At 43.3% G+C, this 27,065-nt stretch overlaps 1 protein-coding gene across 1 annotated transcript in view; it reads left to right on the top strand.

The window, feature by feature from the left end:
• Positions 1-27,065, top strand: part of GLT1D1 (glycosyltransferase 1 domain containing 1) — an 89,620-nt gene that overhangs the window by 833 nt on the left and 61,722 nt on the right. The window contains exon 2 of the mRNA XM_055322666.1: positions 12,317-12,465. Coding sequence (XP_055178641.1) covers positions 12,317-12,465 — 149 coding nt within the window. The remainder of the gene's footprint in view (positions 1-12,316; positions 12,466-27,065) is intronic.

Consider the following 27,065-nt stretch of genomic DNA (forward strand, 5'->3'; position numbering starts at 1 on the left):
GACCTTTTTTTTTTTAATTTATTTGTTTGTTTATTTATTTATTTATTTTTTTTATGACCGACTTGCTTCATGGAATTTCTCAACTCACTTCCCCTCTGTGGGTCCGCTTCCCCATCATTGAAATGAGCGATTGGGGCAAAGCCAACTCTTTAATTTGTCCCTTTCCACAAAAGGATGCTACAGTTCTCCTCCAGCTCATAGGTGGCAAATGTGATAGAGGATAAAATCAGTCTTCTGAGGTGTACAATTAGGATTCCATAATGAAGATTTTTCATCTACAGGTTTATCTTCGATCTGATTTCAGTGCCCCTGCGTTCACTCCTGGGCACAAGGAGGGAGGAAGTGCAGTGTGGCCTCTGCTCTGATGAAGCACATTCCAACAGGGGAGAGAGACTGCGGGAGTCCACAGAATTACAGGGGGCAGCTTCAGGCCCCTGACTAGTGCCAGGGGCGGGGAGGCTCTCTGACATGGTGAGATTCCAGCTCAAACCTCTGTGACCAAAGGGAGCAGCCACTCCGATCTGGGAGGATGGTTTGGGAGGGGCTAACAGCAAGAGAACAGGTCCAGAGGCCAGACAGAGCTTGATGTGCCTGAGAAGCAGAAAGAAGGCCAAGCTCTCTGGAATCTAGTGCCTGGAGGGGGTGAGTGCCGAGAAGGGAGATCAGAGAGAGAGGCCAGGTCCCATAAGAGAACTAGAGAAAGCATCTCTTTATTTAACATTTTGCTCCCAATGTGAATTGTACACATGAACCCCAATATTCCAAAGGCCCTCAGGCGCCCCCAGCCAGAGAGCCATTAGGAGAAGTAGGCAGGCATGTCCACGGGACCGCTGGCTGACATTTAGCTGGGATGCAGGCCCCTTGAGCTACTTGTCTTTAGTTTTCCTGGCTGTGCATGAAGCATGACGACAATGGCTCTTTGTGCTGTTGTCTCTGCAGAGCCAGCTTTGTCTCCCCTTTACTCCAGAGGGAATGCAGAAAAGGGAAAAATCAGAAGTTGCAAAAGACATCTTGGGTCCTGTGGAAATGGAGGCTCCTTGAGGAAAGAATGCCAGGTGTCCTGGAAGGGGAGGGGATGGAGGTTCCTATGGTGACAGTTTCTTGTGGAGCTAGAGCATCTCCTCACGCTTTCTCTGCCAAAGACCCCTCTGATCCTCAAGTGACCCAGGGCCCAGGGAGTCCCTCAAATGAATAAGATTGGAGTTCCCTTCAGTCTAAGAGAGGAAGGAGTCTGAGTTAAGGACTGGCTTTTTAAAATGAAGAAACGGGTCCATTCTTGTGCATCTGTCTGTAGTTGTAAATTAACACCCGGTCCATAAATAGCATTCCTGAATCCTGATGAGTACATGGATAGGGAGGTGTAAGTGCTCTGGGAGCATGTAGGCAGGTGACCCATCCCAGGCCAGACATGGGGAGAGATTTTGGGGCATTGCAAACTGAGGAAAGGCACAAGCTCTGGAGTTGCCTTCACATGCCGCTCCCCAGCAAGGAAAAAGTAGGCTGGGTTACACAAATGCTTTGCTGCTTAGTGTTCTTATCCATGAAGAAGGTATGCCGCCGCTATTACCTGCCTCAGAGGTTTGTCATGAGAATCAAACATGAATTAATACGTTTTCAGTGTTTTAAACCATGGCCAGGTGCTTAGTACGCATTTAATAAATGCATTCGATTCATGATACCGTGGACCTTAATTGCCCAAGTGGGCAAGGGTTGGTCAGAAGGGAGGATGGGTGTCCCAGGCAAAGGGGCAGCAGGTGGGATCAGGGGGACGGCAGATCCCTTCCAGATCTGAGGTGTGCAGCCTTAACAATGTCAAATACACTAGGTAAGTGATTCTCAGTGGGATCCGGGGCTGGAAGGACGTGCAGAGGAGGAAGGAATGATTTTGCCCCGGGGGACATTGGGCAGTGTCTGGAGCCATTTTTTGGTTGGTTGTCTTGCTGGGCATGAGAGGCCACTGCCATCTCTTGGGTAGAGGCCAGGGGTGCTGCTAGACACCCTGCAGTGCCTAGGACTACCCCACAGAAGAGAATGATCTAGTCCAAAATGTCAGTAGTGCTGAGACAAACCTCACTCTAGGGTGGAACGGGTAGACGTGGCTGCAGAGGTGGGCAGGATCCATGTCAGACTGGATGTATGGTTTTGTGCCACAAACAGAATTAAGCCACCAAGAGCTATCCAGTTTTAAAGATATTTGAGCTGCATTTTGAAAGATGGATTGGGTCAGGGGCAGAGGAAGTGAGCCTTTGGGTCTGACATATTTCAAAAGTAAAATAAGCAGTGCTTGGTTATTGAATGTAGTGAATGTCAAGTGAAAAAAAAAAACCATTTAGTAAAGAGTTTGATGTCTTTTATTCGAGGGAAAACAATCCATGAGTCGGGCTGCCCTGCCTCACAGGCAGGGTCGCACTTCCGAAAGATTTGAGGCTAGAGGGAGTTTCTTTCTTTCTTTCTTTCTTTCTTTCTTTCTTTCTTTCTTTCTTTCTTTCTTTCTTCCTTCCTTCCTTCCTTCCTTCCTTCCTTCCTTCCTTCCTTCCTTTCTTTTCTTTCTTTCTTAAGAACGATTTTCATGGAGCCTTAGAAGCCACACTCTGGGGACAGTCCTGGCTGGCTAGGAGGTCAGGGTTCCTCTAAAGCTAGCAGATCCTGTCTGTTAGGGTGAGATGAGTTAGCTAAACTGAGTTGGAGGAGCCCGATTGGCATGTGTTAGGCTTTCCCAACAGTGATGCATTTCCTGGCTGACTGAGGTTCAGGTTTGGGATGTAGGCCAGGCCACTGGGGAGTCTCCATTTTGTGGGTCCTGATAGATGAAGTATGTTAGCAGGTGCAGGTGATAGCTGGGAAGAAGGCATTTGGATGGGGATCAGTAACTTAAGAGTGACTATTTTATTGTCTGTGTGGCACTTTGCCCTTCCAGAGACCTGTGTGCCATGCATGGAAGTTCACCTTGTGTTCTAAATCGGGGACTGTCTGTTAGCATCTTTTAAATACCCTAATTGGGTACCTACTTCCAGATTTGTTCCCTGAGCCCTGTGAGTGTTTGTTCATTAGTAAAGGGTTGTTCATTAGTAAAAAGTATCTCAGGAGTAATTACTGGTGTTGAGGGTCTTTGGTGTGCTGGAAAGGTTATGGGGTCCCTGTGTGAACATGAAGCCCTCACGGTGGGACTACACTAAACTGCCAGGGCTGGGGGTCTGGCTCTCCGAGTGGTCCGGCAGGGGCACCTGCGGTTCCCCACCCACCTCTGACCCCCTGAAGCTGTAAACATTTTTCAGAAGAACCTGACAATGATCCCAACAAGCCTCTACATCAGGCAAATTGGTTCAGGTTAGCGCCTAACAAAAAAAGGTCACAATGAAAAGTTCCAACGGTAAATTGAAAACAGGGTCAGAAACCTAGGGAACAGGGATCCTTTGGCCTTTGGCCCAGGGCGCGATCCTGGAGAACCGGGATCGAATCCCACGTCGGGCTCCCGGTGCATGGAGTCTGCTTCTCCCTCTGCCTCTCTCTCTCTCTCTCTCTCTCTCTCTCTCTCTCTCTTTCTCTCTGTGTGACTATCATAAATAAATAATTAATTAAAAAAAAAAAGAGAGACCCAGGGAACAAAGTTCTCTAGGGAACAAAGTTAATTTCACTGGTGGCAGAGAAATAAATTGCACAAGTAATGGATGTGAAAAAAAAGCATTGACGCAATTGTTGTAGTGAAATAGTTGCAAATCCACAGTGTCAGAGAGCACTAACTGACATGGGAGGCTGGCCCTCAGAACCCTTGAAATATTTTTCTCAATCAAGGCTGGACAGAGTTGTGCCCAAGGGCCACTCAGAGGCAGCGCCTGTGTGGTGAGGAAAACCTGGAGGATAAGGTTGTGCCCAGGGGTGCCGGCGGCTGCTTCCTCATTTCCCCACTGTAGTGGCTGAGCTGAGTGCTAGGACAGGGGCTGTCTGCCCCAGGCCCAAAGATATGCACTCTCTGGCCACACTTCCAGGAAAGGATTTCTGACCCCTGTCCTACACCAAGCTGCGGGATGCTTGCCAGAGTACTGGGTACCACTCCTGTAGTTTTGTCTGCAGAGCTCCTAAGGTCGCAGTGAGGGGCAGAGGGTTCAGGTCCCTCCAGTCCAGAGGAGGGAGTTCTGAGGGTCAGTGTTGATGAGCGTATTGGCATCCGCATGAGGGTGAATGTCGCCACGTGGGAGCCGGACTTTGCGCGGAGGGTGGTGCTGCCTTGTTCTCTTCCTCCCTCGGGAACACATTGTGTAACGATGGCAGCCACTTTAGATACCAGAAGCAAACAGGATCCTGCCTGGAAACATACTGTTGGGGAGGGAGAGGAGGAAGTGCAGGCACAGCCCTGCAACCAACGCAGCACAGACACCCAACCCCACTGCTCCCTGCCCTTGTACCTCTGGAGTCTGCTGTGATCGCCCAGCCTTCCGGAAAGAAAAAAAGGCCCGAAGGAAAGTTTTCTAGTGTTCTAGCTCTTCTTTAGCAGATGCCAAGGAAACTGCAGATGTACATTAAGTCAGTAGCAAAAGGCTTTCCCATTTTTCCCCTGGAGTAATCGTTTTTGAAAGTCACTAATGTTTTCATTCCACAAATATTTGTTATTGAGCATCTCCAGTAGGCAGGGTGCCCGCGGGTGCCCTCCGCCTCCCGAGCGCACAGCCATTCAGCCACACAGTCCTTAACACCTCAGCTCAATGCTCAGCAGCTGATGGCAGAAAAGGTTCTAACATTTCTGCATGGCAGATGAACAACATACATTTGCACAAATGACTCAATTTGCCTTGTCATCAGCGCAGGAAGAAGTGCAGGGTGATGAGAGGAGCAAGCCCTTCCAGAGGGTCTGGGGAGTTCCCGTGAGAAGTAGGTTTTTCTTTCTTTGAGATATAGTTCACATATCAAAAATTCACTTTCAAGGTGTGCAGTTCAGTGATCTTTAGTATATTCATAAAGTCATGCATCATTGCTACTGTCTAATTCCAGAACGTTTGCATGTGTCTCACTGGACACCGCACACTTGTTAGCAGCCGCTCCCCAGCCCCCACTCATCTGCTTTCTGACTACGTGGATTTGTCTCTTCTGCACATTCCTGTAAATGGAATCACACACCATGTGGTCCTTTTTAAGGACTTTGCACACGTTTCACTACTAAACCCTTCGATGGCTGAGTCATACTCCAGTGGTGGGCATAACACATTCTTTTTGTCCCATCCTCCATTGAAGGGCACTTACGTTGCTTCCACTGGGAAGCGGAAATGAATAGTGAACACGTTGATATATGAATTATATGGTGGATAACCGTCTAAGCCAGAGCCCTGTGGGTGAGCTAACTGAGGATAGAGAGCGTTGGGAATAGCATTCCGGGCCATGGGAACCATGTGTGCACAGAGGCCCAAGGGCCAGAGACGCAGAGGTGCTGAGGTACAGCCAGAGAGCAGCTGGCCTGGCAGGTGGAGCCATGGCGAGGGTTCTGGACGCAGAGTGCTCACAGGACTGCAGGCCACTGCGGAGGCCCCTGTGGAATGAGAGACAATAGGGGTCTGATAGCGATGGGAAGCGCCTGGGAGAGAAGAGGGCTGCTTCTGCTGCCTCATGTGCCCATCGGGCCCAGGGCTCTGCGGCCAGGGGGACGCCCCGACCCAGGGTGGGGTGTGTGCATCCAAGCCAGGGTGGCAACGGACAGACACCCAGTGCTGAAGAGCAGGGGGTGCCAGTTGCAGGGGGAGCCGAGGGAGGGGCATGTGCCGGTTCCCAGTGCTGTGAAGGGTTCCTGAAATCGAGGGCCCGGGCTGTGACCATCACATCCCATCTCATAACTCCCATCTCACTCTCCAACAGTAACCACTAAGACGTGGTGGCTGGAGCATCCCAGGCTGGTGCTTCCTGCCTTGGGCACCTCGGATGCTACCAAAGGCCATGGGAGAGGAGAGGTTCATGTATTGACAAGAAAAATCATGGGAATGGCAGGAAAGGGAATCTTTGCAGGATTGTGAGAAAACGTGCAGGAGGGGCTACTGGAGGCCAGGGTCTGGAAGGTCTGTGAGGTCAGAGGTCTTTGTGGTGTGAGTGATTGAGGAGCCTGGGGGAAAGATAAGATTGTGGTCAGAGACTGGATGGCTGTACAAAGAGCTTGATGTAGCAAGCAGCTTCTGTATGAAACACCAATAAAAGCTCTAAGCTGCTTGTCTATAGCGGTATCAGAGATTTTCAGCTTTAAGTAAGTGGAAACCCAACCCCAACTGCCCCAACAATGAAGGGAATTGAGCGGCTTATCCTATAAAAGGTCTAGAGGTGGGGGCAGGCTTCAGGCTTGATGTTGCAGCTAACATGATAAGCACAGGAGTCCACTGCTTGCCGCTTCTTGGGTCCACTTCACATTCTTGCTAGATTTTTCCTAGCGGGCACCTCCCAGCACAGGCCCAGCAAGATGGAGCACCTGAGTCTCTGCAAATACAAGTGAGCACCCGCCCCCCGCAAGTCCATGGCGGAAGCATGGACAACTGGGATGCTCTGATTCCCATAAGCCAGCAGGAGCACCCCTAGACTTGGGGGTGGGGTGCACCCCACTCAGATGGGTGATACGGACATTCAGGGTTATCAGGAAGGGGGGAACATGGGAATGCATGCTACAGGAGCCACACATATCCAGATATCGTGGGTGTGAAAGCTTCACTAATTCCTATAAAGAGAAGGAGAAAGCAGATCTCCACGAACTTTTGAGATTTAAGGGAATAACAAATGTTGGCATTGAAGGAGCAAGAAATGCCTTTGGGAACATTAAAGTCAGGAAGTTTTCCATACAAATTCAAACACCCACCTTCTTTTAGTAAAATGACAGAACCAGCAATGGTGAGGAGCATGTCTGTTTGGTACTGGTTGAAGCAGTGTGAAGGCTTTTGTCATTGTACATATCCTAGTGGTCACATTAAGCACAGCAAAAGAAATGGATAAAATTAATGGTAGTAATATATTCTTCTGAACTGAGTATTTCCAAATATCATGTCAACATGCCATCACTACGCAAATTATCAATGAGCTGTGTGCATATTTTACACTTGGAACATCTATTCAGGCTAGCTCATCACATCTCATGGTTTTCCCTAGCCTCCCCCCTTTCCCCCATTCATTTGTTTATTTCATTAGTCCCATCTCAGCAGACACTGGGGCTTGGGATACTTTCTGATCTTGCCATTTTGCCTGTTTTTTTTTTTCATGGGACTCCACTGTCTTTTAAAAAGACTGGCTTCCCAATAGCAAATCTCTTAACTACCAGAATCCTATTAGAATCTCATTTAAAAAGTAGATCCACTTTACAGTTTATAACACACATTGACCACATTATTCTAAGTAACACCCCGTCCTCCGAATGTGCTGTTATCTCACTTAATCCACAGAAAGTTATGTGGTGCAGTGTCTTTGCTAGATCACTCTTCCAAAACTAGGGCCTGCGAGTTTGTGCAGGCATTCACAAAGGGCCTCCATCTTCATGAGCACTCTCATCATTCCAAGGCCAGCGTGATTTCTTTTATACACCAGAAACTCTTGAAATACTGTCCAAGGGCAACATTTTCTTCAGCCCAGCCAACCTTTCCCCACCAGAAATAGCGCATCTCTGCTTCCCCCGCAAGCTGCCGTTGAGGTGGCTGGCCTGCCAGTAGATGCTGTGTCACTGGGCCTGGCCAGAGGCTCACACACTGAGAGGCCCACAGGGTGGGACAGCCCCAAATTGTACTGGACCTGTGTTCCTATCTCGGGATCATGCAGGGGTGCATGGAGATGGAACGGAATGCCCTTGGTGTTGCCCACTCTCATTAAGTTCCTCCTGCAATATTTTGTATTCCAGACATCATAGTTTATGCAAATTTGCATACATTAAACACAGAAATGATCAAGGTTCTCTATTCCCTCAGTTAAAGAGGATGGCTTTCAGCCTGGTGGAAGCAGGTAAGACCGGTTGAGTCTGGAGTCGGCCATGTGCAGATAGATTCATCACTTCCTAGAACTACCAAGTAGTGCTTAAAATCTCATAATTTGTTAGAGATGATTCCTTTCTCAAAAAAGTCTTCAGTCAAATAAACGTGAACCCCTTGGACATATTAGGTGCTCGTGGAGTTTATATTGAATCAAGTGACCAATATAGAAGAAGTGGGCTAGAGCAATTTCAAGGCATTAAAAGTCAACCAGAAACAAGGGTAAATTCTTAGTCCTAGATAATTAAGATATAAAAAATTATTTTAGAACATTTATGAGATAATAAACTTAGTGTTGAAATGCCATTTAAAAATAATGTGTTTAATAGATCAAGAACAACTCATTATCTGCACCTAACCACCTCCATTCCATATGTCCTATCTTATCAGTTTTGCATAAACCAAAAAATCTCAGGAATGGATTCTCTACGTAGGATTCAAACTGTTAATTTTCTGTTTATCAACACGTTTGTTTTTGGTTTCTTATTTCCTAGAGTTTTAAGAAAGTGGAATAACAGTTATTCACTTATGCCCAGAAGCGCATTGAATTCTTATCTGATATTTGTAAGACATTTACTTTTAGGCTGATGTGACCTAGCTCTGCTTGTCGGTTGCCTGCAGCCCTTCCAGAGGAGTTGAGGTGGGGTGAGGTGGGGAGGGGCAGCGTTATTGGCTGATAATGATTGATCAGCATAGCAGTGGAAATGATAAGATCAGGATACTCCTTGTACTTCAGTAACTTAAGCAAGATCTCAGCTTTTCTTTTTTTTTTTTTTATAAATTAATTTTTATTGGTGTTCAATTTACCAACATACAGAATAACACCCAGGGCTCATTCCGTCAAGTGCCCCCCTCAGTGCCCGTCACCCATTCACCCCCACCCCCCGCCCTCCTCCCCTTCCACCACCCCTAGTTCGTCTCCCACAGTTAGGAGTCTTTATGTGCTGTCTCCCTTTCTGATATTTACCACACATTTCTTCTCCCTTCCCTTATATTCCCTTTCACTATCATTCATATTCCCCAAATGAATGAGAACATACACTGTTTGTCCTTCTCCGATTGACTTACTTCACTCAGCTTTTCTGTATTTGTCCAGTGATAGCTACAGCAATGTGCATTTAATTATAGTACAAAAAAAAAAAAAACCCAAAGAGAATAATTGTCATTTGCAGAGTAGTGCAGGTGATGATTCTCACCCTACTCCCCAGAGTGGGTGTGAGCAAGATGTCTGAATCTGCTGTTTGCTCAGAGTTCCTGAATTTGCCTGTGGCTCCCACTTTGTAAACAACTGGGCCATTTTATGACCACTCTGCTCAAAGATTCTAGTTCCTTCATTCTTTTATTCTGATCTTTGTTTTGTACACTATTTCCCCTAAATACAAGCCAGCTAATGCACCTGGTGTTTAGCTGAAGAAATAACAATCTGTTTTATTGCTGGAGGAAAAAAAAAAAAAAAAAGCTATGTGGGATTTGAACTTTGTACTATAGTGACTTCTGGATGATTTAAGAGATGCTCAAGGGTAATCTTAAGTGTACTTGATTGTTATCTCTTTGTAATTGAAGCCTAAGTGCGACGCAACTCCCTTGTTCCTATACATGCGGTACAGAAGGATCAGGAGCGAGAGAGGCTCAGCACGATGGTGTTGGGAGGACAGATAGTGGTGGGAGCAGGAGCTATCGGATGTCCCTGAGAGGAGCTGGCAGTAGGAACCGGACAGTCCAATGCCTGATGTGCTGGGTGTCCTGCAGGTGGAAAAGCAGGTCTGGAGCCAAAGTGGGTGGAGTGGGGGCGGCTGGCACATGGGCTGTGAAGGGCACTGTGTGCTAGGGTGAGGTTTTTGGACTTGATCCAGAGATGTCTTCCGCCATTAATTCATTCAGGAAGCAAGACAGATTCGGGCCTGTTCTCACAGCTGAGCTGGCTACCCTGAACTATGGAAGAGTTTTAGTCAAAGAGACCTGGGTGGGTTCATTGTATATACACAGGCACACACACCTCCAACACTCATAATACCTGACCATGGTAGAAATATCCAGCAACATAAAAGGGTATGTTTGTCCCCTGTAGACCTAATCATTGCTGTCTCCTGCTTGTGCGTCCTGCAGGTATTCTGTGCACACACACTATATATACACTAAGTATTCTTCGCTTTCTCCTCATTAACAATATGTCTTGGAGTTAATTCTAAATCACACTTGACCCTTGAACAACTTGGGGTTCGAACTTCATGGGCCCACTTAGACGCAGAGTTTTTTCCTATATAAATACAGGACTGTAAATACATTTTCTCTTCCTTGTGGTTTCCTGAGGAGCATTTTCTTTTCTCCAGTTTGTTGTAAGAATACAGTATATAATACATATAACGTACAAAATCTGTATTAATCAACTGTTTATGTTAGTGGCGAGGCTTCCTGTCAACAGTAGGTTGTTAGTGAAGTTTTGGAGGAATCAGTTATACATGGATTTTCGACTGTGTGGGGGAGAGTTGACGCCCCAAACCCCCATGTTGTTCAATGGTCAACTGTACTTCACTGTGATCTACTGCATTCCTTTGATGGAGGCAGAGCTTGATTGTAACGAGTCCCCTACTGACCAGCACTGAGGTCTCCAGTCTGTTTGGTAAGTGAAATATAGCTGCAGAGCCTTGTCTTGGGTGCATGTATTTTTTTTTTTTAATTAATTCCTAGAAGTGGAGGTGTTTGGTCACAGAGTTCGTACATTTTAAGTACTCTAGCTGTTTCTTCATTGCCCACCAAAGAGGCTGTACCCATTTACCTGCTCAGAAATAATATAGGAGAGTGTTTATTTCACAAACTTTCAGCAGACTTCTTTTTTTTTTTTTTAAGATTTTATTTACTTACTCATGAGAGACACAGAGAGAGGCAGAGAAAGAGAGGCAGAGACAAGATAAGCAGGCTCCATTCAAGGAGCCCGATATGGGACTTGATCCCGGGACTTCTGGATCACACCCTGAGCCGAAGGCATACACTCAACCACTGAGCCACCCAGGTGTCCCTAGGCTTTTGATCCTTACAATATTCTTTTTTTTTTTAATTTTTATTTATTTATGATAGGCACACAGTGAGAGAGAGAGAGAGGCAGAGACACAGGCAGAGGGAGAAGCAGGCTCCATGCACCGGGAGCCCGATGTGGGATTCGATCCGGGTCTCCAGGATCGCGCCCTGGGCCAAAGGCAGGCGCCAAACCGCTGCGCCACCCAGGGATCCCCCTTACAATATTCTACGTAAAAAGGGTGACTGAAGTTGAGCACCATTTCCTACATCTAAAAGCCCAGTTGAATTTCTTTTTCTATAGCCTTTTTCTCAAGTTATTATTGTTTTTTTCTTATTATTGATTTATGAGAGCTCTTTATTTATTAAGCAAATTAGCTAATTTTCCTTTTGTAAGTGGTGTAAGTAGTTTTTCTCAGTTTGTCTGTCTTTTGATTTTGCTCATAGTATGTCACCATTCAGAATATTTCTTTTATTAGATTTTTATTTCAGATTTATGTTATAAGAAACCGAAGCAGGATGAGAAGAAAGATATGTCTGAAAGATGTTTTGGAGGTAGAATGGAAAGGGCACATGAACTATCTTTGGAAGCTATGATAATGGGTGACTTTTGAAGTCTTTATTAAGAACTGAATTTTATTTTATTTTTTAAAGATTTTATTTATTTATTCATGAGACACACACAGAGAAAGAGAGAGAAAAAGAGAGGGAGAGAGAGGCAGAGACACAGGCAAAGGGAGAAGCAGGCTCCATGCAGGGAGCCTGAAGCGGGACTTGATCCCAGGACTCCAGGATCACGCCCTGGGTGGAAGGTAGGCGCTAAACCACTGAGCCACTCAGGGATCCCAAGAACTGAATTTTAGATGCTTAAAAGCAAACTTTCAGTATCATCCCAAGAACTGAATTTTAGATGCTTAAAAGCAAACTTTCATTATCATCCATCATTAAGGGACAGGAGAAAAATGCAGAATCAAGGAGATTAAAAAAAAAAAAATGGAACTCTGGTCCAGCAAATACCATTGAAAAATGTCAGTGTGTGTCAGCATGTGCCTTTTGTCTAAGGGCTGCCAAGAAGACTTCCTGAATTAACCCTCATCTGACTGGCCTTGGTCTTTGCCATAGTCTCAGGGACCGGACACTGGTGGGTGAATCATCACTGCCATTGATGATGAGCCTTGTCCTGTATTTTAGGAGGATTGTCCCTACAGGGCATTTCAGAAGATACGTTTTATTAACTTTTTGATTTAAAATGTTAATCACAGTAGCCACCTGTGACATATTTATGTTTTGCCCTCACCATTTTCTTTCTCTATTTATATTTTTTGGTAAAGGGAGCATCTAGAAGCCGCAGGCCACATATGTCTTCTGAAAGATACCTCTGACCTGGAGAGCTCGTCTGAAGTTGCCCACTTCATCAAGGCAGAGAACCTCGAGGCGGCATTGGCTCTTCACCTGTACCGAGGAGGCCGACTTTTGCAAGGTAACCCTCTTTCTCTCCAAAGGTGAAACATGAGAAATCATGAAAACCAGAAACACATCCAGCGTCCGGTAAAACAGAGCTGAGACAGCTTAGCCTGTTTACCCGGTTCAAACCTGGAGGGAGCACAATCATCTGCTTTGCTCCGTCCTTAGTAACTAATGTTCCGAAAGGAGACAACTATGCCTATCGAGAGTGGCTGTGTGTTGTAGCTGTTTTACTTCATTAAGAGAACTATCCTGAATATCTTTGAGGTATAGTTTCTAACTCAAAGTATGATTTTCAGAAGCCAAACATTTATGAGTCTTTTACAAACATAGAATGGGCACGTTTGAAACATTTTATTCCACTGATTTACTAACAAGGGAAACGCTGAGATCTAAAGCCAATTTAGAGCACTGTTGAGGAGCTGGGTGTTAAGCAGGTGATGTAGTGGAGAGTGTCAGGATCAGTATGCCAGCTTAGCTGCAGAGCAGATTCATGTCCAGCATGCCATGTAGGAGGCTCTGGGGCTCTCCTTCCCAGAGGTGCATTAGTCAGGGCTCCCCGGAGAGATGAGACCACCAGTGCATATCCAGACACATGGAAGAGGGGATTTATGGTAGAGATTGGCCTGCGTGATTACTGAGGCCCAGAAGTCTCACAATCTGCTGTCTGCAGGGGGGAGAACCAGAACTGCCAGTGCTGCCCTTCAGTCTGGTTCAGCAGGTCTGAGAATCAGGGGGCTCTGGAGCCAGAGTCTGAAAGCCTGAAAACCAGAATTGGGATGTCTGACGAGCACAGGGGAAGACGGATATCTCTGCTAAACCGGGAGAGTGAATTTGCCCTTCCTCTGCCTTCTTGTTCTCCAGGGACCTTCAGCAGATGCCTTAACACCCACTTGCATCAGGGAGGGCATCCTGTCTTCCCCTCAGTCTACCAATTGAAATGCTAATCTCATCCTGAAACACCCCCACACACACATCCAGAAATCATATTCCACCAGCTGTCTGGTTGTCCCTTAGCTCAAACATAGCTTGACATCACAACCACACAGAAATGACTTACGTCGCTACTTTACCCAAAGCTGCAAAGTATGTATAATTTTCTTGAGTGAGCTGTATGGACAAGATGGTGCTTGAACTCAGGACCCAGAGATCTTTCCATTTGCAATGACATGGCTGAACTAGAGGGTGTTATGCTGAGTGAAGTAAGTCAACCAGAGAAAGACATATGCTATCACTCATATGCAGAATTTAAGGGGAAAAAAAAAAAACAGATGAATATAGGAGAAGGGAAGGAAAAATAAAATAAGATGAAATCAAAAGGAAGAAAAACCACGAGAGACTCTTAACTCTGGGAAAGAAACTGAGGGTCACTGGAGGGGAGGGGGGTGGGGTGATGGGGTAACTGCGTGATGGGCATGAGGAGGATGTGATGAGCACTGGGTGTTATATGCAGTGCTGAATCACTGAACTCTACTTCTGAATTGAATTGAATTGAATTGAATTGAGTTGAATTAAAAAATTAAAAACAGGGCAGCCTGGGTGACTCAGCGGTTTAGGGCTGCCCTCAGCCCAGGGCCTGATCCTGGAGACCCGGGATCAAGTTCCACATCGGGCTCCTGCATGGAGCCTGCTTCTCCCTCTGCCTGTGTCTCTGCCTCTCTCTGTGTGTCTCTCATGAATAAATAAATAAAATATTAAAAAAAAAAAACAAAACAAAACAAGAGAGTCTAATGCTTTCCAGATTGAGTCAGCCAGGCACCCAACTTCACAGAATATGAGCTCTTAATTAGTCATAAAGAGTGAAGTTGATAACAGCACTCTCTCTTAAAAAATTAATCAATCCATGGGGAACCTTGAAACACTGATCCCTAGATCACTGAAGGGACATGCACCCTTTTAGCTCTAGCTACATTTTGGGGATATTTCTTCTTAGCATCCCAAGACCAGCTTGACTTCAGTGAAAGTATAGAGACCACCAAGTGAAGGCAGAAGAAATCACTGTGTTGTAGCCGAGCAACAAGTGCCTCTTCCCCAAAATGAATTCACTGACATGACAGTGGTAGCACACTTCAGGGGTGTAGTATGTCATTTGAGGGCCAAAATTCTCTACAAAGATCTTCACATTGGGATAGAGCTTCAGGCAACAGGATAACAAGCTTCTGAAATTTTTGGAAGTTTCATTGCCAAAGGTGACTTTCTACTTTTCCACACTAGATCAAGCCTCGCTTCATCTCCCTGGTCTCCCTCCTGCCCTCTGCACCTAGCTGGGACTTAGGTCCTATCTGGATGCTTATTACTTCCTAATTTTTTTTTTTTAAGGTTTTTTTGTTCATTCATGAGAGACCCAGAGAGAGACAGAGACATAGGCAGAGGGAGAAGCAGGTTCCCTGCAGGGAGCCTGATGCAGGACTTGACCCCAGGACCCCAGGATCATGACCTGAGCCAAAGGCAGATGTTCAACCGCTGAGCCACCCAGGCTCCCTCACTTCATAAATTTTTAAAACTTAAGCTGCTATACACACATATTTAAAAAATTCCTCCCAGCACAGAGTGAATGTAACTAAATGATAAAGCACAAAAAGTAAATCTTTCTCCCACTTCATATTCCAACTGTCTGATTTCTTATCCCCTGAGGCAACTAGTTATTATTTTCTTGTGTATTCTCCTGGAAATTTTTATAGGTAGTATACTAGTCATCTGTCATTACGTAACAAATTACCCCCAAAAGTGAGTAACTTATAGCAGTGCATTTATATGGAATAGTTTCTGGGAGGGGGAATGGCAAGATGGAGGAGCAGGTGTCCTCAACTCACCTTTCCCACAAACTTACCTACATAACTTTCAAAACATCCTGAACACCTACGAATTCGACCTGAGATTTAAAGAGAGAACAGCTGGAATGTTACAAAGAGAAAAGTTTTCACTTCTAACAAGGTAGGAAGGTGGAAAAAAAAAAAAAAAAAGAACAAACTGGGGGAGCAACTAGCAGGGCTAAAGAAGAGTGGCAAAAGATTCAGGGGCATGAAAGCCCAGCCCTGGAGAAGCGAGAACTTTAAAATCTGAGTCGGAGTTTTCCCTGATGGAAAAGTGCTTAGCAGGGAAATCGGGCAGACTCGAGAGAGGGGCAGTGAAGCCTCAAGATTCCTGGAGTCATTATAAGAAGGAGTGCCCAGGGGAAAGTTCACCACAAACCGGGGTCGGATATTGGTAAAGGGCTGGAGCGCCGCAGCCCTCGGAGTATTTGGGAAAAGCCAGTCGGTCAGGTGGGCCCGCGGAGCTGCCTTTACCCTAGAGGCTGCCAGCTTATGGAGGGGGCTGCACTCTGTTCCTTGCGGGAGAGCGCGGGTCCAGCAGCACGGGCCCCGGGTCCCAGGGCGCCCAAGCAGACAAGGCCTGCGATCCTCCGTGCCGCCTGGGACAGTCGGAAGTGGGGAGGGCACGGGACAGCAAGGACTCTCACCTGCTACCAGGTGCCCCCAAGCTGTGCAGATCCGTGCACCTGTGCCAGCCCTGAGAGCACCTAGGCCAGTGCGGACTGGGAGACTGTGGTTAGTAACTTGCGGAGAGCTCAACTTCAGAGCTAGAAATCTGGCTGCCACCATTTTTTATTTTCCTCTTTGTTTCACCTTGTGTGTGGGAGGGATTGGGCCGCCAGGGAACAGAGGCCTCCCGGGGTAAACAGCTCCCACTGAGCCCAGCACCTGGTGGGGGGGGGGGGCATCTCTGCCCAGGTACACACGCCTGAGAGTCAGCACAGCAGGTCCTCCCCCAGAAGACCAGTTGGAAGTACAAGGGAAGAGCAAGTTTACTGAACAAGCAGCTCTGGAAAGCTCCAGGACTAAGGGACAATAGTATATAGAACTAGACGGTCCTTTTTTTTTTTCTTTTTTCATTACGACTCATTTTTATATCAGACTAAATATCTCCAATATTTTTTTTCTTTTCCCACCTTAACTACAATATTTTACCACCTCTTTATTTTTTAAGTTTATTCCTTTTTGATTTTCATATTTCTACAATTGTATGTCTTAGATATATTTTTCACTTCAGGATTCCCTTCAACATATTCAATTTAATTTTGGTAGATACATGAGATATGGATTTTGTTTTCTGTTTTTTCGGCCTTGTTTTGTTTTACAATGGTGGAAGTTAGTATCTTCTACAACACGACCAACATACACCTAGAACCAAGTGGAACCCTGTGGTGGTTCATTCTATGAGATTATATTCTCTTTTCCTTCCCATTCTGCCCCCCTCTTTTATCTCGTTTACATTTTTATGATCAATGTTGGGACTCTGTATAAGTATTGCTGGTTTATATAAATTGGAGACTGAGCATCTTCTAACATACAGAACAAAATACACTCGGAACCAAGAGGATCACCCTCTAGGACCCCTCATTACACTACATTATCTCTGCATCACCATTTCCTCACCACCACCACAATCCATCCCCCCTTTTTTTCTCTTTTCCTTACTATTTTTTCTTTTTCTTTGTTCTTCTCCTTTGTTTTTGACTTTTAATTTTAAAATTTATTTTTCACTTTAGTGGTCCTTTTGTTTTATTTTGTTCTGTTCTTCTTTTTCTTTTATTTTCTGGACTCTGACCTCCTCAGAATCATCTAGAGCGTATTTTACCTAGGTCATGGTTGATATTTTTGAATCAGTCCACTAATACAGCCACTCTGCACTGGAAAAAATGACTAGAAAAAGAAAAGAACCAGAAAAGAAAGAACCAGAAACAATACTCTCTGCCACAGAGTTACAGGATTTGGATTTAAATATGATTTCAGAAATTCAATTCAGAAGTATAATTATAAAGCTACTGGTGACTCTGGAAAAAAGTGTAAAGGATTCCAGAGACTTTGTTACTGCAGAATTGAGATCTAATCAGGGTGAAATTAAAAACAGATCAAATGAAATGCAATCCAAACTGGATGCTCTAACTGCTAGGGTTAATGAGGTGGAAGAGAGAGTGAGTGACATAGAAGACAAGTTGATGGAAAGGAAGGAAGCCGAGGAAACAAGAGAAAAACAATGAAGAACCCAAGAAGAAAAGTTTAGGGAAATAAATGATAGCTTGAAAAGGAAGAATATACGTCTAATTGGTATTCCAGAAGAGGCTGAGAGGGAGAGAGGACCAAAAAGTATATTTGAACAAATCATAACTGAGAACTTCCCTAATCTGAGGAAGGAAACAGGCACTCAGATCCAGGAGATAGAGAGATTCACCCCCCACAAAAAAAATAAATAAAAACCCATGCAACACCTTGACATTTAATAGTGATACTTGCAAATTTCAATGATAAAGAGAAAATTCTTAAAGGTGTGTGAGACAAGAAATTCTTAACTTATATGGGGAGAAATATCAGATTAAAAGCAGACCTCTCCACAGAGACCTGGCAGGCCAGAAAAGGTTGGCAGGATATATTCAGGATCCTAAATGAGAAGAACATGCAGGCAAGAATACTTTATCCAGCAAGGCTCTCATTCAGGATAGAAGGAGAGATAAAGAGCTTCCAAGACAGGCAGAAACTAAAAGAATATGTGACCATCAAACCAGCTCTGCAAGAAATATTAAGGGGGACTCTGTAAAAGAAAGAGGAAGCCCAAAGAAATAAGCCACAAAAACAGGTACTAAATAGGTATTATGATGACACTAAATTCATATCTTTCAAAGGTAACTCTGAATGTGAATGGGCTTAATGATTCCACCAAAGATGCAGGGTTTCAGACTGGATTAAAAACAAGACCTATCTATTTTCTGTCTACAAGAGACTCATCTTAGACCTAAGGACACCTCCAGCCTGAAAATGAAAGGTTGGAGAACCTTTTACCATTCAAATGGTCCTCAAAAGAAAGCTGGAGTAGCAATCCTCATATCAGATAAATTAAAGTTTATTCCAAAGACTGTAGTAAGAGATGAAGAGGGACACTATATCATATACTTGATCATATCAAAGGATCTATCCAAAAAGAGGACCTAACAATCATGAATATTTATGCCCCTAAGTTGGGAGCTGCCAAGTATATCAATCAATTAATAACCAAAGTAAAGACATACTTAGACAATAATACACTTACACTGGGAGACTTCAACACGGCACTTTCTGCAAATGAAAGATCTTCTAAGCACAAGATCTCCAAAGAAACAAGAGCTTTGGGGATTATAAAAAATAGTAAAAGGGAATAAAGGCAAAAGGAGAGAAAATGAGTGAAAATATCAGTAGGATGACTGAACATGAGAGACTCCTAACTGTGAGAAACGAACAAGGGGTAGTGGAAAGGGAAGTGGGTGGGGGGTTGGGGTGACTGGGTGATGGGCACTGAGGGGGGCACTTGAGCAGATGAGCACTGGGTGATATGCTATATTTTGGCAAATTGAACTCCAATAATAAAAAAAGAAAGAAGAAAGAAAGAAAGAAAGAAAGAAAGAAAGAAAGAAAGAAAGAAAGAAAGAAAAAGAAAAGAAAAGAAAAGAAAAAAGAAAGAAGAGCTTTAAATGATACACTGGGCCGGATGGATTTCACAGATATCTACAGAACTTTACATCCAAATGCAACTGAATACACATTCTTCTCAAGTGCACATGGAACTTTCTCCAGAATAGACCACATACTGGGTCACAAATCAGGTCTCAACCTATATCAAAAGATTGGGATTGTCCCCTGCATATTTTCAGACCATAATGCTTTGAAATTAGAACTCAATCACACGAAGAAATTTGGAAGAAATCTAAACACGTGGAGGTTAAAGAGCATCCTTCTAAAAGATGAAAGGGTCGACCAGGAAATTAGAGAAGAATTAAAAAGATTCATGGAAACTAATGAGAATGAAGATACAACCATTCAAAATCTTTGGAATACAGCAAAAGCAGTCCTGAGAGGGAAATACATCGCAATATAAGCATACCTCAAAAAATTGGAAAAAACTCAAATACACAAGCTAACCTTGAACCTAAAGGAACTGGAGAAAGAACAGCAAATAAAACCTACACCAAGCAGAAGAAGAGAGTTAATAAATATTTGAGCAGAACTCAATGAAACAGAGACTACAAGAACTGTAGAACAGATCAACAAAACCAGGTGTTGGTTCTTTGAAAGAATTAATAAGATAGATAAACCATTAGCCAGCCTTATTAAAAAAAGAGAGAGAGAAAAGACTCAAATTAATAAAATCATGAATGAAAAAGGAGAGATCACAACCAATACCAAGGAAATACAAACGATTATAAAAACATATTATGAGCAGCTATACGCCAGTAAATTAGGCAATCTAGAAGAAATGAACACATTTCTGGAAAACCACAAACTATCAAAACTGGAACAGGAAGAAGTAGAAAACCTGAACAGGCCAATAAGAAATAATCCACAAAAACAGGGACTGAATAGGTAATACGATGACATTAAATTGATATCTTCCAATAGTTACTCTGAACATGAATGGGCTAAATGATCTCATCAAAAGACACAAGGTATCCAACTGGTTAAAAAAGGAAGACCCATCTGTTTGCTGCCTAGAAGAGACTCATTTTAGACCTAAGGACACGTCCAGACTGAAAATGAAAGGTTGGAGAACCATTTACCATTCAAATGGTCCTCAAAAGAAAGCTGGAGTAGCAATCCTCATACCAGATAAATTAAGGCTTATCCCAAAAACTGTAGTAAGAGATGAAGAGGGACACTATATCATGTTTAAAGGGTCTATCCAACAAGAAGACTTAAGAATCATTAATATTTATGCCCCTAATGTGGGAGCTGCCAAGTAAATCAATTAATAACCAAAGTAAAAAGATACTTAGATAATAATACATTTATTTTTATTTTAAGATTTTATTTATTTATTCATGAGAGAGAGAGAGAGAGAGAGAGAGAGGCAGAGACACAGGCAGAGGGAGAAGCAGGCTCCATGCAGGGAGCCCGATGTGGGACTTGATCCCGGGTCTCCAGGATCACACCCCAGGCTGAAGGTGGCACTAAATCACTGAGCCACCGGGGCTGCCCAGATAATAATACATTTAATAACCAAAGTCAAGAGATACTTAGATAATAATACACTAATAGTAGGAGATTTCAATATGACAGTTTCAGCAAATGACGGATGTAGGAAGAGCATCACCAAAGAAACAAGGGCCTTCAGTGATACACTGGATTAGACGGATTACAAAGATATATATATATATATATATATATATATATATATATACAGAACTTTCCATCTGAACACAACTGAATACACATTCCTCTCATGTGCACATGGAACGTTCTCCAGAATAGATAATATGTTGGGTCAAAAAATCAGGTCTCAACCAATACCAAAAGACTGGGATTGTCCCCTGCATATTTTCAGACCACAATGCTTTGACTCTAGAACTCAATCACAAGAATAAATTTTGAAGAAACTCAAATACACGGAGGTTAAAGAGCATCCTACTAAAAGATGAATTGGTCAACCAAGAAATTAGAGAAGAATTAAAAAGATTCATTGAAACTAATGAAAAAGAAGATACAACTGTTCAAAATCTTTGTGATACAGCAAAAGCAGTCTTAAAAGGGAAATACATAGAAGCCTCCCTCAAAAAATTGGGAAAAAACCCAAATACACAAGCTAACCTCGCATCTAAAGGACTTGGAGAAAGAACATCAAGTAAAGCCTACACCAAGCAGAAGAGAGATAATAAAGATTCAAGCAGAACTCAATGAAATAGAAACCAGAAGAACTGTAGAACAGATTAACAAAATCAGGAGTTGGTTCTTTGAAATCATTAATAAGATAAATAAACCATTAGCCAGCCTTATTAAAAAGAAAAAAGACTCAAATTAATAAAATCATGAATGAAAGAGGAGAGATCACAACCAATACCAAGTAAATACAAAAGATTTAAAAATATTATGAGCAGCTATATACCAACAAATTAGGCAATCTAGAAGAAATGGATGCATTTCTGGAAAACCACAAATTACCAAAACTGGAACAGGAATAAATAGAAAACCTGAATAGACCAATAACCAGTGAGGAAATTGAAGCAGCCATCAAAAACCTCCCAAGACACAAAAGTCCAGGGCCAGATGGCTTCCCAGGGGAATTCTATCAAATGTTTAAAGAAGAAACAATACCTATTCTACTAAAGCTGTTCCAAAGGATGGAAAGGGAAAGAATACTTCCAAACTCCTTTATGAGGCCAGCATTAGTTGGTTCCAAACCAAAGACCCCACCCAAAATTAGAATTATAGACCAATATTCCTAGTGAATATGGATGCAAAAATTATCACCAAGATACTACCCAATTGGATCCAAGTGTACATTAAGAGGATTATTCACCATGACCAAGTGGGATTTATCCCTGGGATGCAAGGTTGGTTGAACAGTCATAAAACAATCAATGTGATAGATCACATCAACAAGAGAAAAAACAAGAACCGTATGATCCTCTCAGTAGATGCAGAGAAAGCATTTGACAAAATACAGCATCCTTTCTGGTTAAAACTCTTCAAAGTGTAGGGATAGAGGGAACATTGCTCAATATCTTAAAAGCCATTTATGAAAATCCCACAGCAAATATCATTCTCAATGGGGAAAAACTGAGTGCCTTTCCCTAAGATCAGGAACATGACAAGGATGTCCACTCTCACCACTGTTTTTCAACATGGTGAGGCTAGAAGTCGTAGCCTCAGCAATCAGACAACAAGAAAGTAATAAAAGACTCAAATTGGCAAAGGAGAAGTCAAACTCTCCTTTTTCACAGATGATATGATACTCTATATAGAAAGCCCAAAAGATTCCACCCCAAGATTACTAGAACTCTTATGGCAATTCGGCAATGTGGCAGGATACAAAATCAATGCCCAGAAATCAGTGGCATTTCCATACATTAACAATGATACTGAAAAAAGAAGAAATTAAGGAATAAATCCCATTTATAATTGCACCCAAAAGCATAAGATACCTAGGAATAAACTTAACCAAAGAGATAAAGGATCCATACCCTAAAAACTACAGAGCACTTCTGAAAGAAATGGAGGAGGACACAAAGAGATGGAAAAATATTCCATGCTCATGGATTGGAAGAATTAATATTGAGAAAATGTCAGTGTTACCCTGGGCAATCTACATGTTCAATGCAATCCCTATCAAAATACCATGTACTCTCTTCAGAGACTTGGAACAAAGAATCTTAAGATTTGTATGGAATCAGAAAAGACCTCGTATAGCCAGAGGAATATTGAAAAAGAAAACCAGAGCCAGGGGCATCACAATGCCAGATTTCAAGCTGTACTACAAAGCTATGATCATCAAGACAGTGTGGTAGTGGCAGACACATAGATCAATGCAACAGAATAGAGAACCCAGAAATGAGCCCTCAACTCTAGGGTCAACTAATATTTGACAAAGCAGGAAAGACTATCCACTGGAAAAAGGACAGTCTCTTCAATAAATGGTGCTGGGACAATTAGACAGCCATGTGCAGAAGAATGAAAATAGACCATTCTCTTACACCAGACACAAAGATAAACTCAAAATGTTTGAAAGATCTAAATGTGAGACAAGAATCCATCAAAATCCTAGAGGAGAACACAGGCAACACCCTTTCTGAACTTGGCCACAGCAACTTCTTGCAAGATACATCCACGAAGGCAAGGGAAACAAAAGCAAAAATGAACTATTGGGATTTAATCAAGATAAAAAGCTTCTGCACAGTAAAAGAAACAGTCAACAAAACTAAAAGACAACCTACAGAATGGGAGAAGATATTTGCAAATGACATATCAGATAAAGGTTTGGTATCCAAGATCTATAAAGAACTTACTAAACACCTAAGAAACAAACAATCCAATCATGAAATGGGCAGAAGACATGAACAGAAATTTCACCAAAGAAGACGTACATGTGGCCAACAAGCACATGAGAAAATGCCTCGCATCACTTGCCATCAGGGAAATACAAATCAAAACCACAATGAGATCCCACCTCACACCAGTGAGAATGAGGAAAATTAACAAGACAGGAAACAACAGATGTTGGAGAGGATGTGGAGAAAGGGGAACCCTCTTGCACTGTTGGTGGGAATGTGAGCTGGTACAACCACTCTGAAAAACCGTGTGGAGCTTCTTCCAGGATTTAATAATAGAGCTACCCGATGACCCAACAATTGCACTGCTGGGTATTTACCCCAAAGATACAGATGTAGTGAAATGCCGGGACACCTACACCCCAATGTTCATAGGAGCAGTGTCCACAATAACTACACTGTGGAAAGAGCCATGATATCCTTTGACAGATGAATGGATAAAGAAGATGTGGTCTATATATATATACACTGGAATATTCCTCAGCCATTAGAAACGACAAATACCCACCATTTGCTTCAACGTGGATGGAACTGGAGGGTATTATGCTGAGTGAAGTAAGTCAATCGGAGAATAACAAACATTATATGGCATCATTCATATGGGAATATAATAAATAGTGAAAGGGATTATAGGGGAGAGGAGGGAAACTGAGTGGGAAAAATCATAGAGGGAGACAAACTATGAGAGACTCCCAACTCTGGGAAACAAACAAAGGGTTGTGGAAGGGGAGGTGAGTGGGGGGTTGGGGTGACTGGATGATGGGCACTGAGGAGGGCACTTGATGGGATCAGCACTGGGTGTTGTACCATATAAAAACAGTGTAAAAAATATATATATATATCCCATATATATATGGGATAGTTTATGTGGGTCTGGAATTTAGAAACACCTATGCTGGGATTCTGTCTCAGGGTCTCTGGTGAGGTGGCAGTCAAGACCACGTACTGTGTGTTCCGGCTGGGGCTGGGTCTTCTGGAGGCCTGACTGGTCCCACAAGGGCCACTTGTAAGGTAGCTGTTGGCAGCAGCATCCTTGTGATGTGGCAGCTCACTTCTCCAAGAAAGGCCCATCTAGGATAGAAATTGGAAGCTGACTGGTCTATCATGACCCATCCTTTGAAGCCATACAGCATGAGTTCCAGAGCATCTGGATCACACAGATCAGCCCTCTCAGGCATGAGATGGAACCTCGTTGGTCGTGACCTCCGGGAGCTGGCCATCTTGGAGGCTGGCTGCTGGATAAACGTGTACACTTATTTGCATGTATCTCTTCCTTTACAAAAAAACATGAAAGGGAGCATGCTATACATAGTCAGCATCTTGTTTTTACCACCTAACAATGCATCTGGGAGATTTTTCTGCAGCGGCACCTATATAGAGCTACCTCATTCTGTCAATGCTTGCCTAGCATTTTATGCATGGGAGTGCCATCATCTCACCAGGCTTCAATTAAGGGACATTTAAGTTGCCTTGAATATTTTTTTTCTCCCACAGTCATTGCAACAAATATATCTCTGTATGGACATTTTAGCCTGTGAATCTGAGAATATACCTGTGCTTCCATATTTTTACGACACTGCCTGAATCATCCACATGAATTGTTTTCCATCAGTAGGGAAGGTATTCCTGAAAGCATTACTCCTGAATACCTCTTTTCTGCTGACCAAGTATGACTTTGAATTCTGTTGCAAGTGTCCTAGGACACATCCTGAGGTTGATCTCAAAATACAAAAGAAGCACAGAGGCCAAGATAAAGTTCATGGCTCTTAAAGCTCCTTGGGAATCTTTAAAATGTTGTCACTGACTGGTAGCTGTACTTTGCACTCACAAGGCATCAAGCACTGGGGCTGGTCGTTCTGTTGACCCTTAGATGTATTACTGTTTATAAAATATATATATATATTCTTAATTTTTTTTTATTTATTTATGATAGTCACAGAGAGAGAGAGAGAGGCAGAGACACAGGCAGAGGGAGAAGCAGGCTCCATGCACCGGGAGCCCGACGTGGGATTCGATCCCGGGTCTCCAGGATCGCGCCCTGGGCCAAAGGCAGGCGTCAAACCGCTGCGCCACCCAGGGATCCCCTATAAAATATATTTTTAAAATGTCTTACACACATACACGTGGAGTATATTTATTTCCACAAATGTGATGTCTCCGTATATTTAAGCGTGTATTTTAGTGATCCTTCCAAACCAGCAGAGCTACTTCTGCCTTTTTTCTTTTTCCTCGCTGTGTGGTATTCCACCTGAAGAATGCACCATATTTATTAAATGTCTCTTAGGTTTTGCTCTTGGACGTAATGCCGTAGAAACTTTGATTATATTTTCTACTTCATTGTGTGGGGGTACTGGTGGTATAAACTCCTTGAATAAACCTGTGGCCAGAGGCCCATGTATTTTTCATTTGGATTGATAGCAACAAACTGTCTCCCAGAAAGGCCATTCCAGTCCGTGCCTAACCAACAAATAGAAGGACCTTGTTTCCTCTCACTCTGGTCACATCACTGCATTCTCTCCTTCAAACTCTAGGTTTTCTAAATTTTAAAGAAGGCTTTCCTCCTACAACTTGAGAGAGAAGCAAGGCTCTGGGTGACTTTGTCCTTTCCCTACAGTTATTTGAAGCAGAGGCCAAGAAATGGCACCCTTCTTTAACACTGCTGCACAAGGGAAATGAGTCTTACTGCTCTTCAGTCTAACAGATGCCAAGAACTGAAGCACCGGCATTGTTCATAAACATAGTTCCACTTTTATTTGTCTATTCCTAGCCGTTGTCTTTTTGGTAGTTACATTTTTTTCTGAGCGTCGTCTCTTTGAAAGCATGCTGTCTCTGAGCAGTGACCATTAGAAGCATTGGAACTGCCATCGGCAAATAGTGAGGATGCCACCACGCACCTTGTGATTCTCCCCTGATGCATTGGGGGCCTCTTTCCTCTCCTGTCCCTATAAGGAGCTGCCCTGTGCTTGTGTATGATTTCATTCTATGAGAGGGCCAGATATTTCTGAGATAGTCTTCTATAAACTATATATATATATATATATAGATGCATTTTTTTAAGATTTATTGATTTTAGAGAGAGTGAGAGAGAACGTGAACCAGAGGGGCGGAGGGAGGAGGAGAATCTCAAGCAGACTCTCTGCTGCGCAGGGAACCCGATGTGGGACTCCATCTCAAGACCGTGAGATTACAACCTGAGCCGAAATCAAGAGTCAGACGCTTTACCGATTATGCTACCCAGGCGCCCCTCAATTAAACTGTATTTTAAAACATAGCATTTATGATTTTTTAAAAGATTACCTAAGCACATGACTTGGAAACTTCTTAAAAATACAAAGATGGAAGTACAGCACTTTGACTTTCACTACCCAGATGTGACCAATGTTTCCTGTGCATGTTCGCTTTCATTGATTTTGTATTTTTATTCAAATTTAAATTTTTTTTTGATTTTTTTAAATTTTATTTATGACAGGCACACAGCGAGAGAGAGAGAGGCAGAGACACAGGCAGAGGGAGAAGCAGGCTCCATGCACCGGGAGCCCGATGTGGGATTCGATCCCGGGTCTCCAGGATCGCGCCCCAGGCCAAAGGCAGGCGCCAAACCGCTGCGCCACCCAGGGATCCCTCAAATTTAAATTTACAAAAGGAGATCCACTCTTACAATATAAACTTGCAACTTCTTTTAACCAACTATTAACTGCTGCTACCTGGGCTAAGTGCTGTGGTAGGTGCTATAAGCACAGAGATGACACTGTGTCTCACATTCTGGT

Source organism: Nyctereutes procyonoides, unplaced genomic scaffold, assembly GCF_905146905.1.
Source record: "Nyctereutes procyonoides isolate TBG_1078 unplaced genomic scaffold, NYPRO_anot_genome, whole genome shotgun sequence".
Lineage (NCBI taxonomy): Eukaryota > Metazoa > Chordata > Mammalia > Carnivora > Canidae > Nyctereutes > Nyctereutes procyonoides.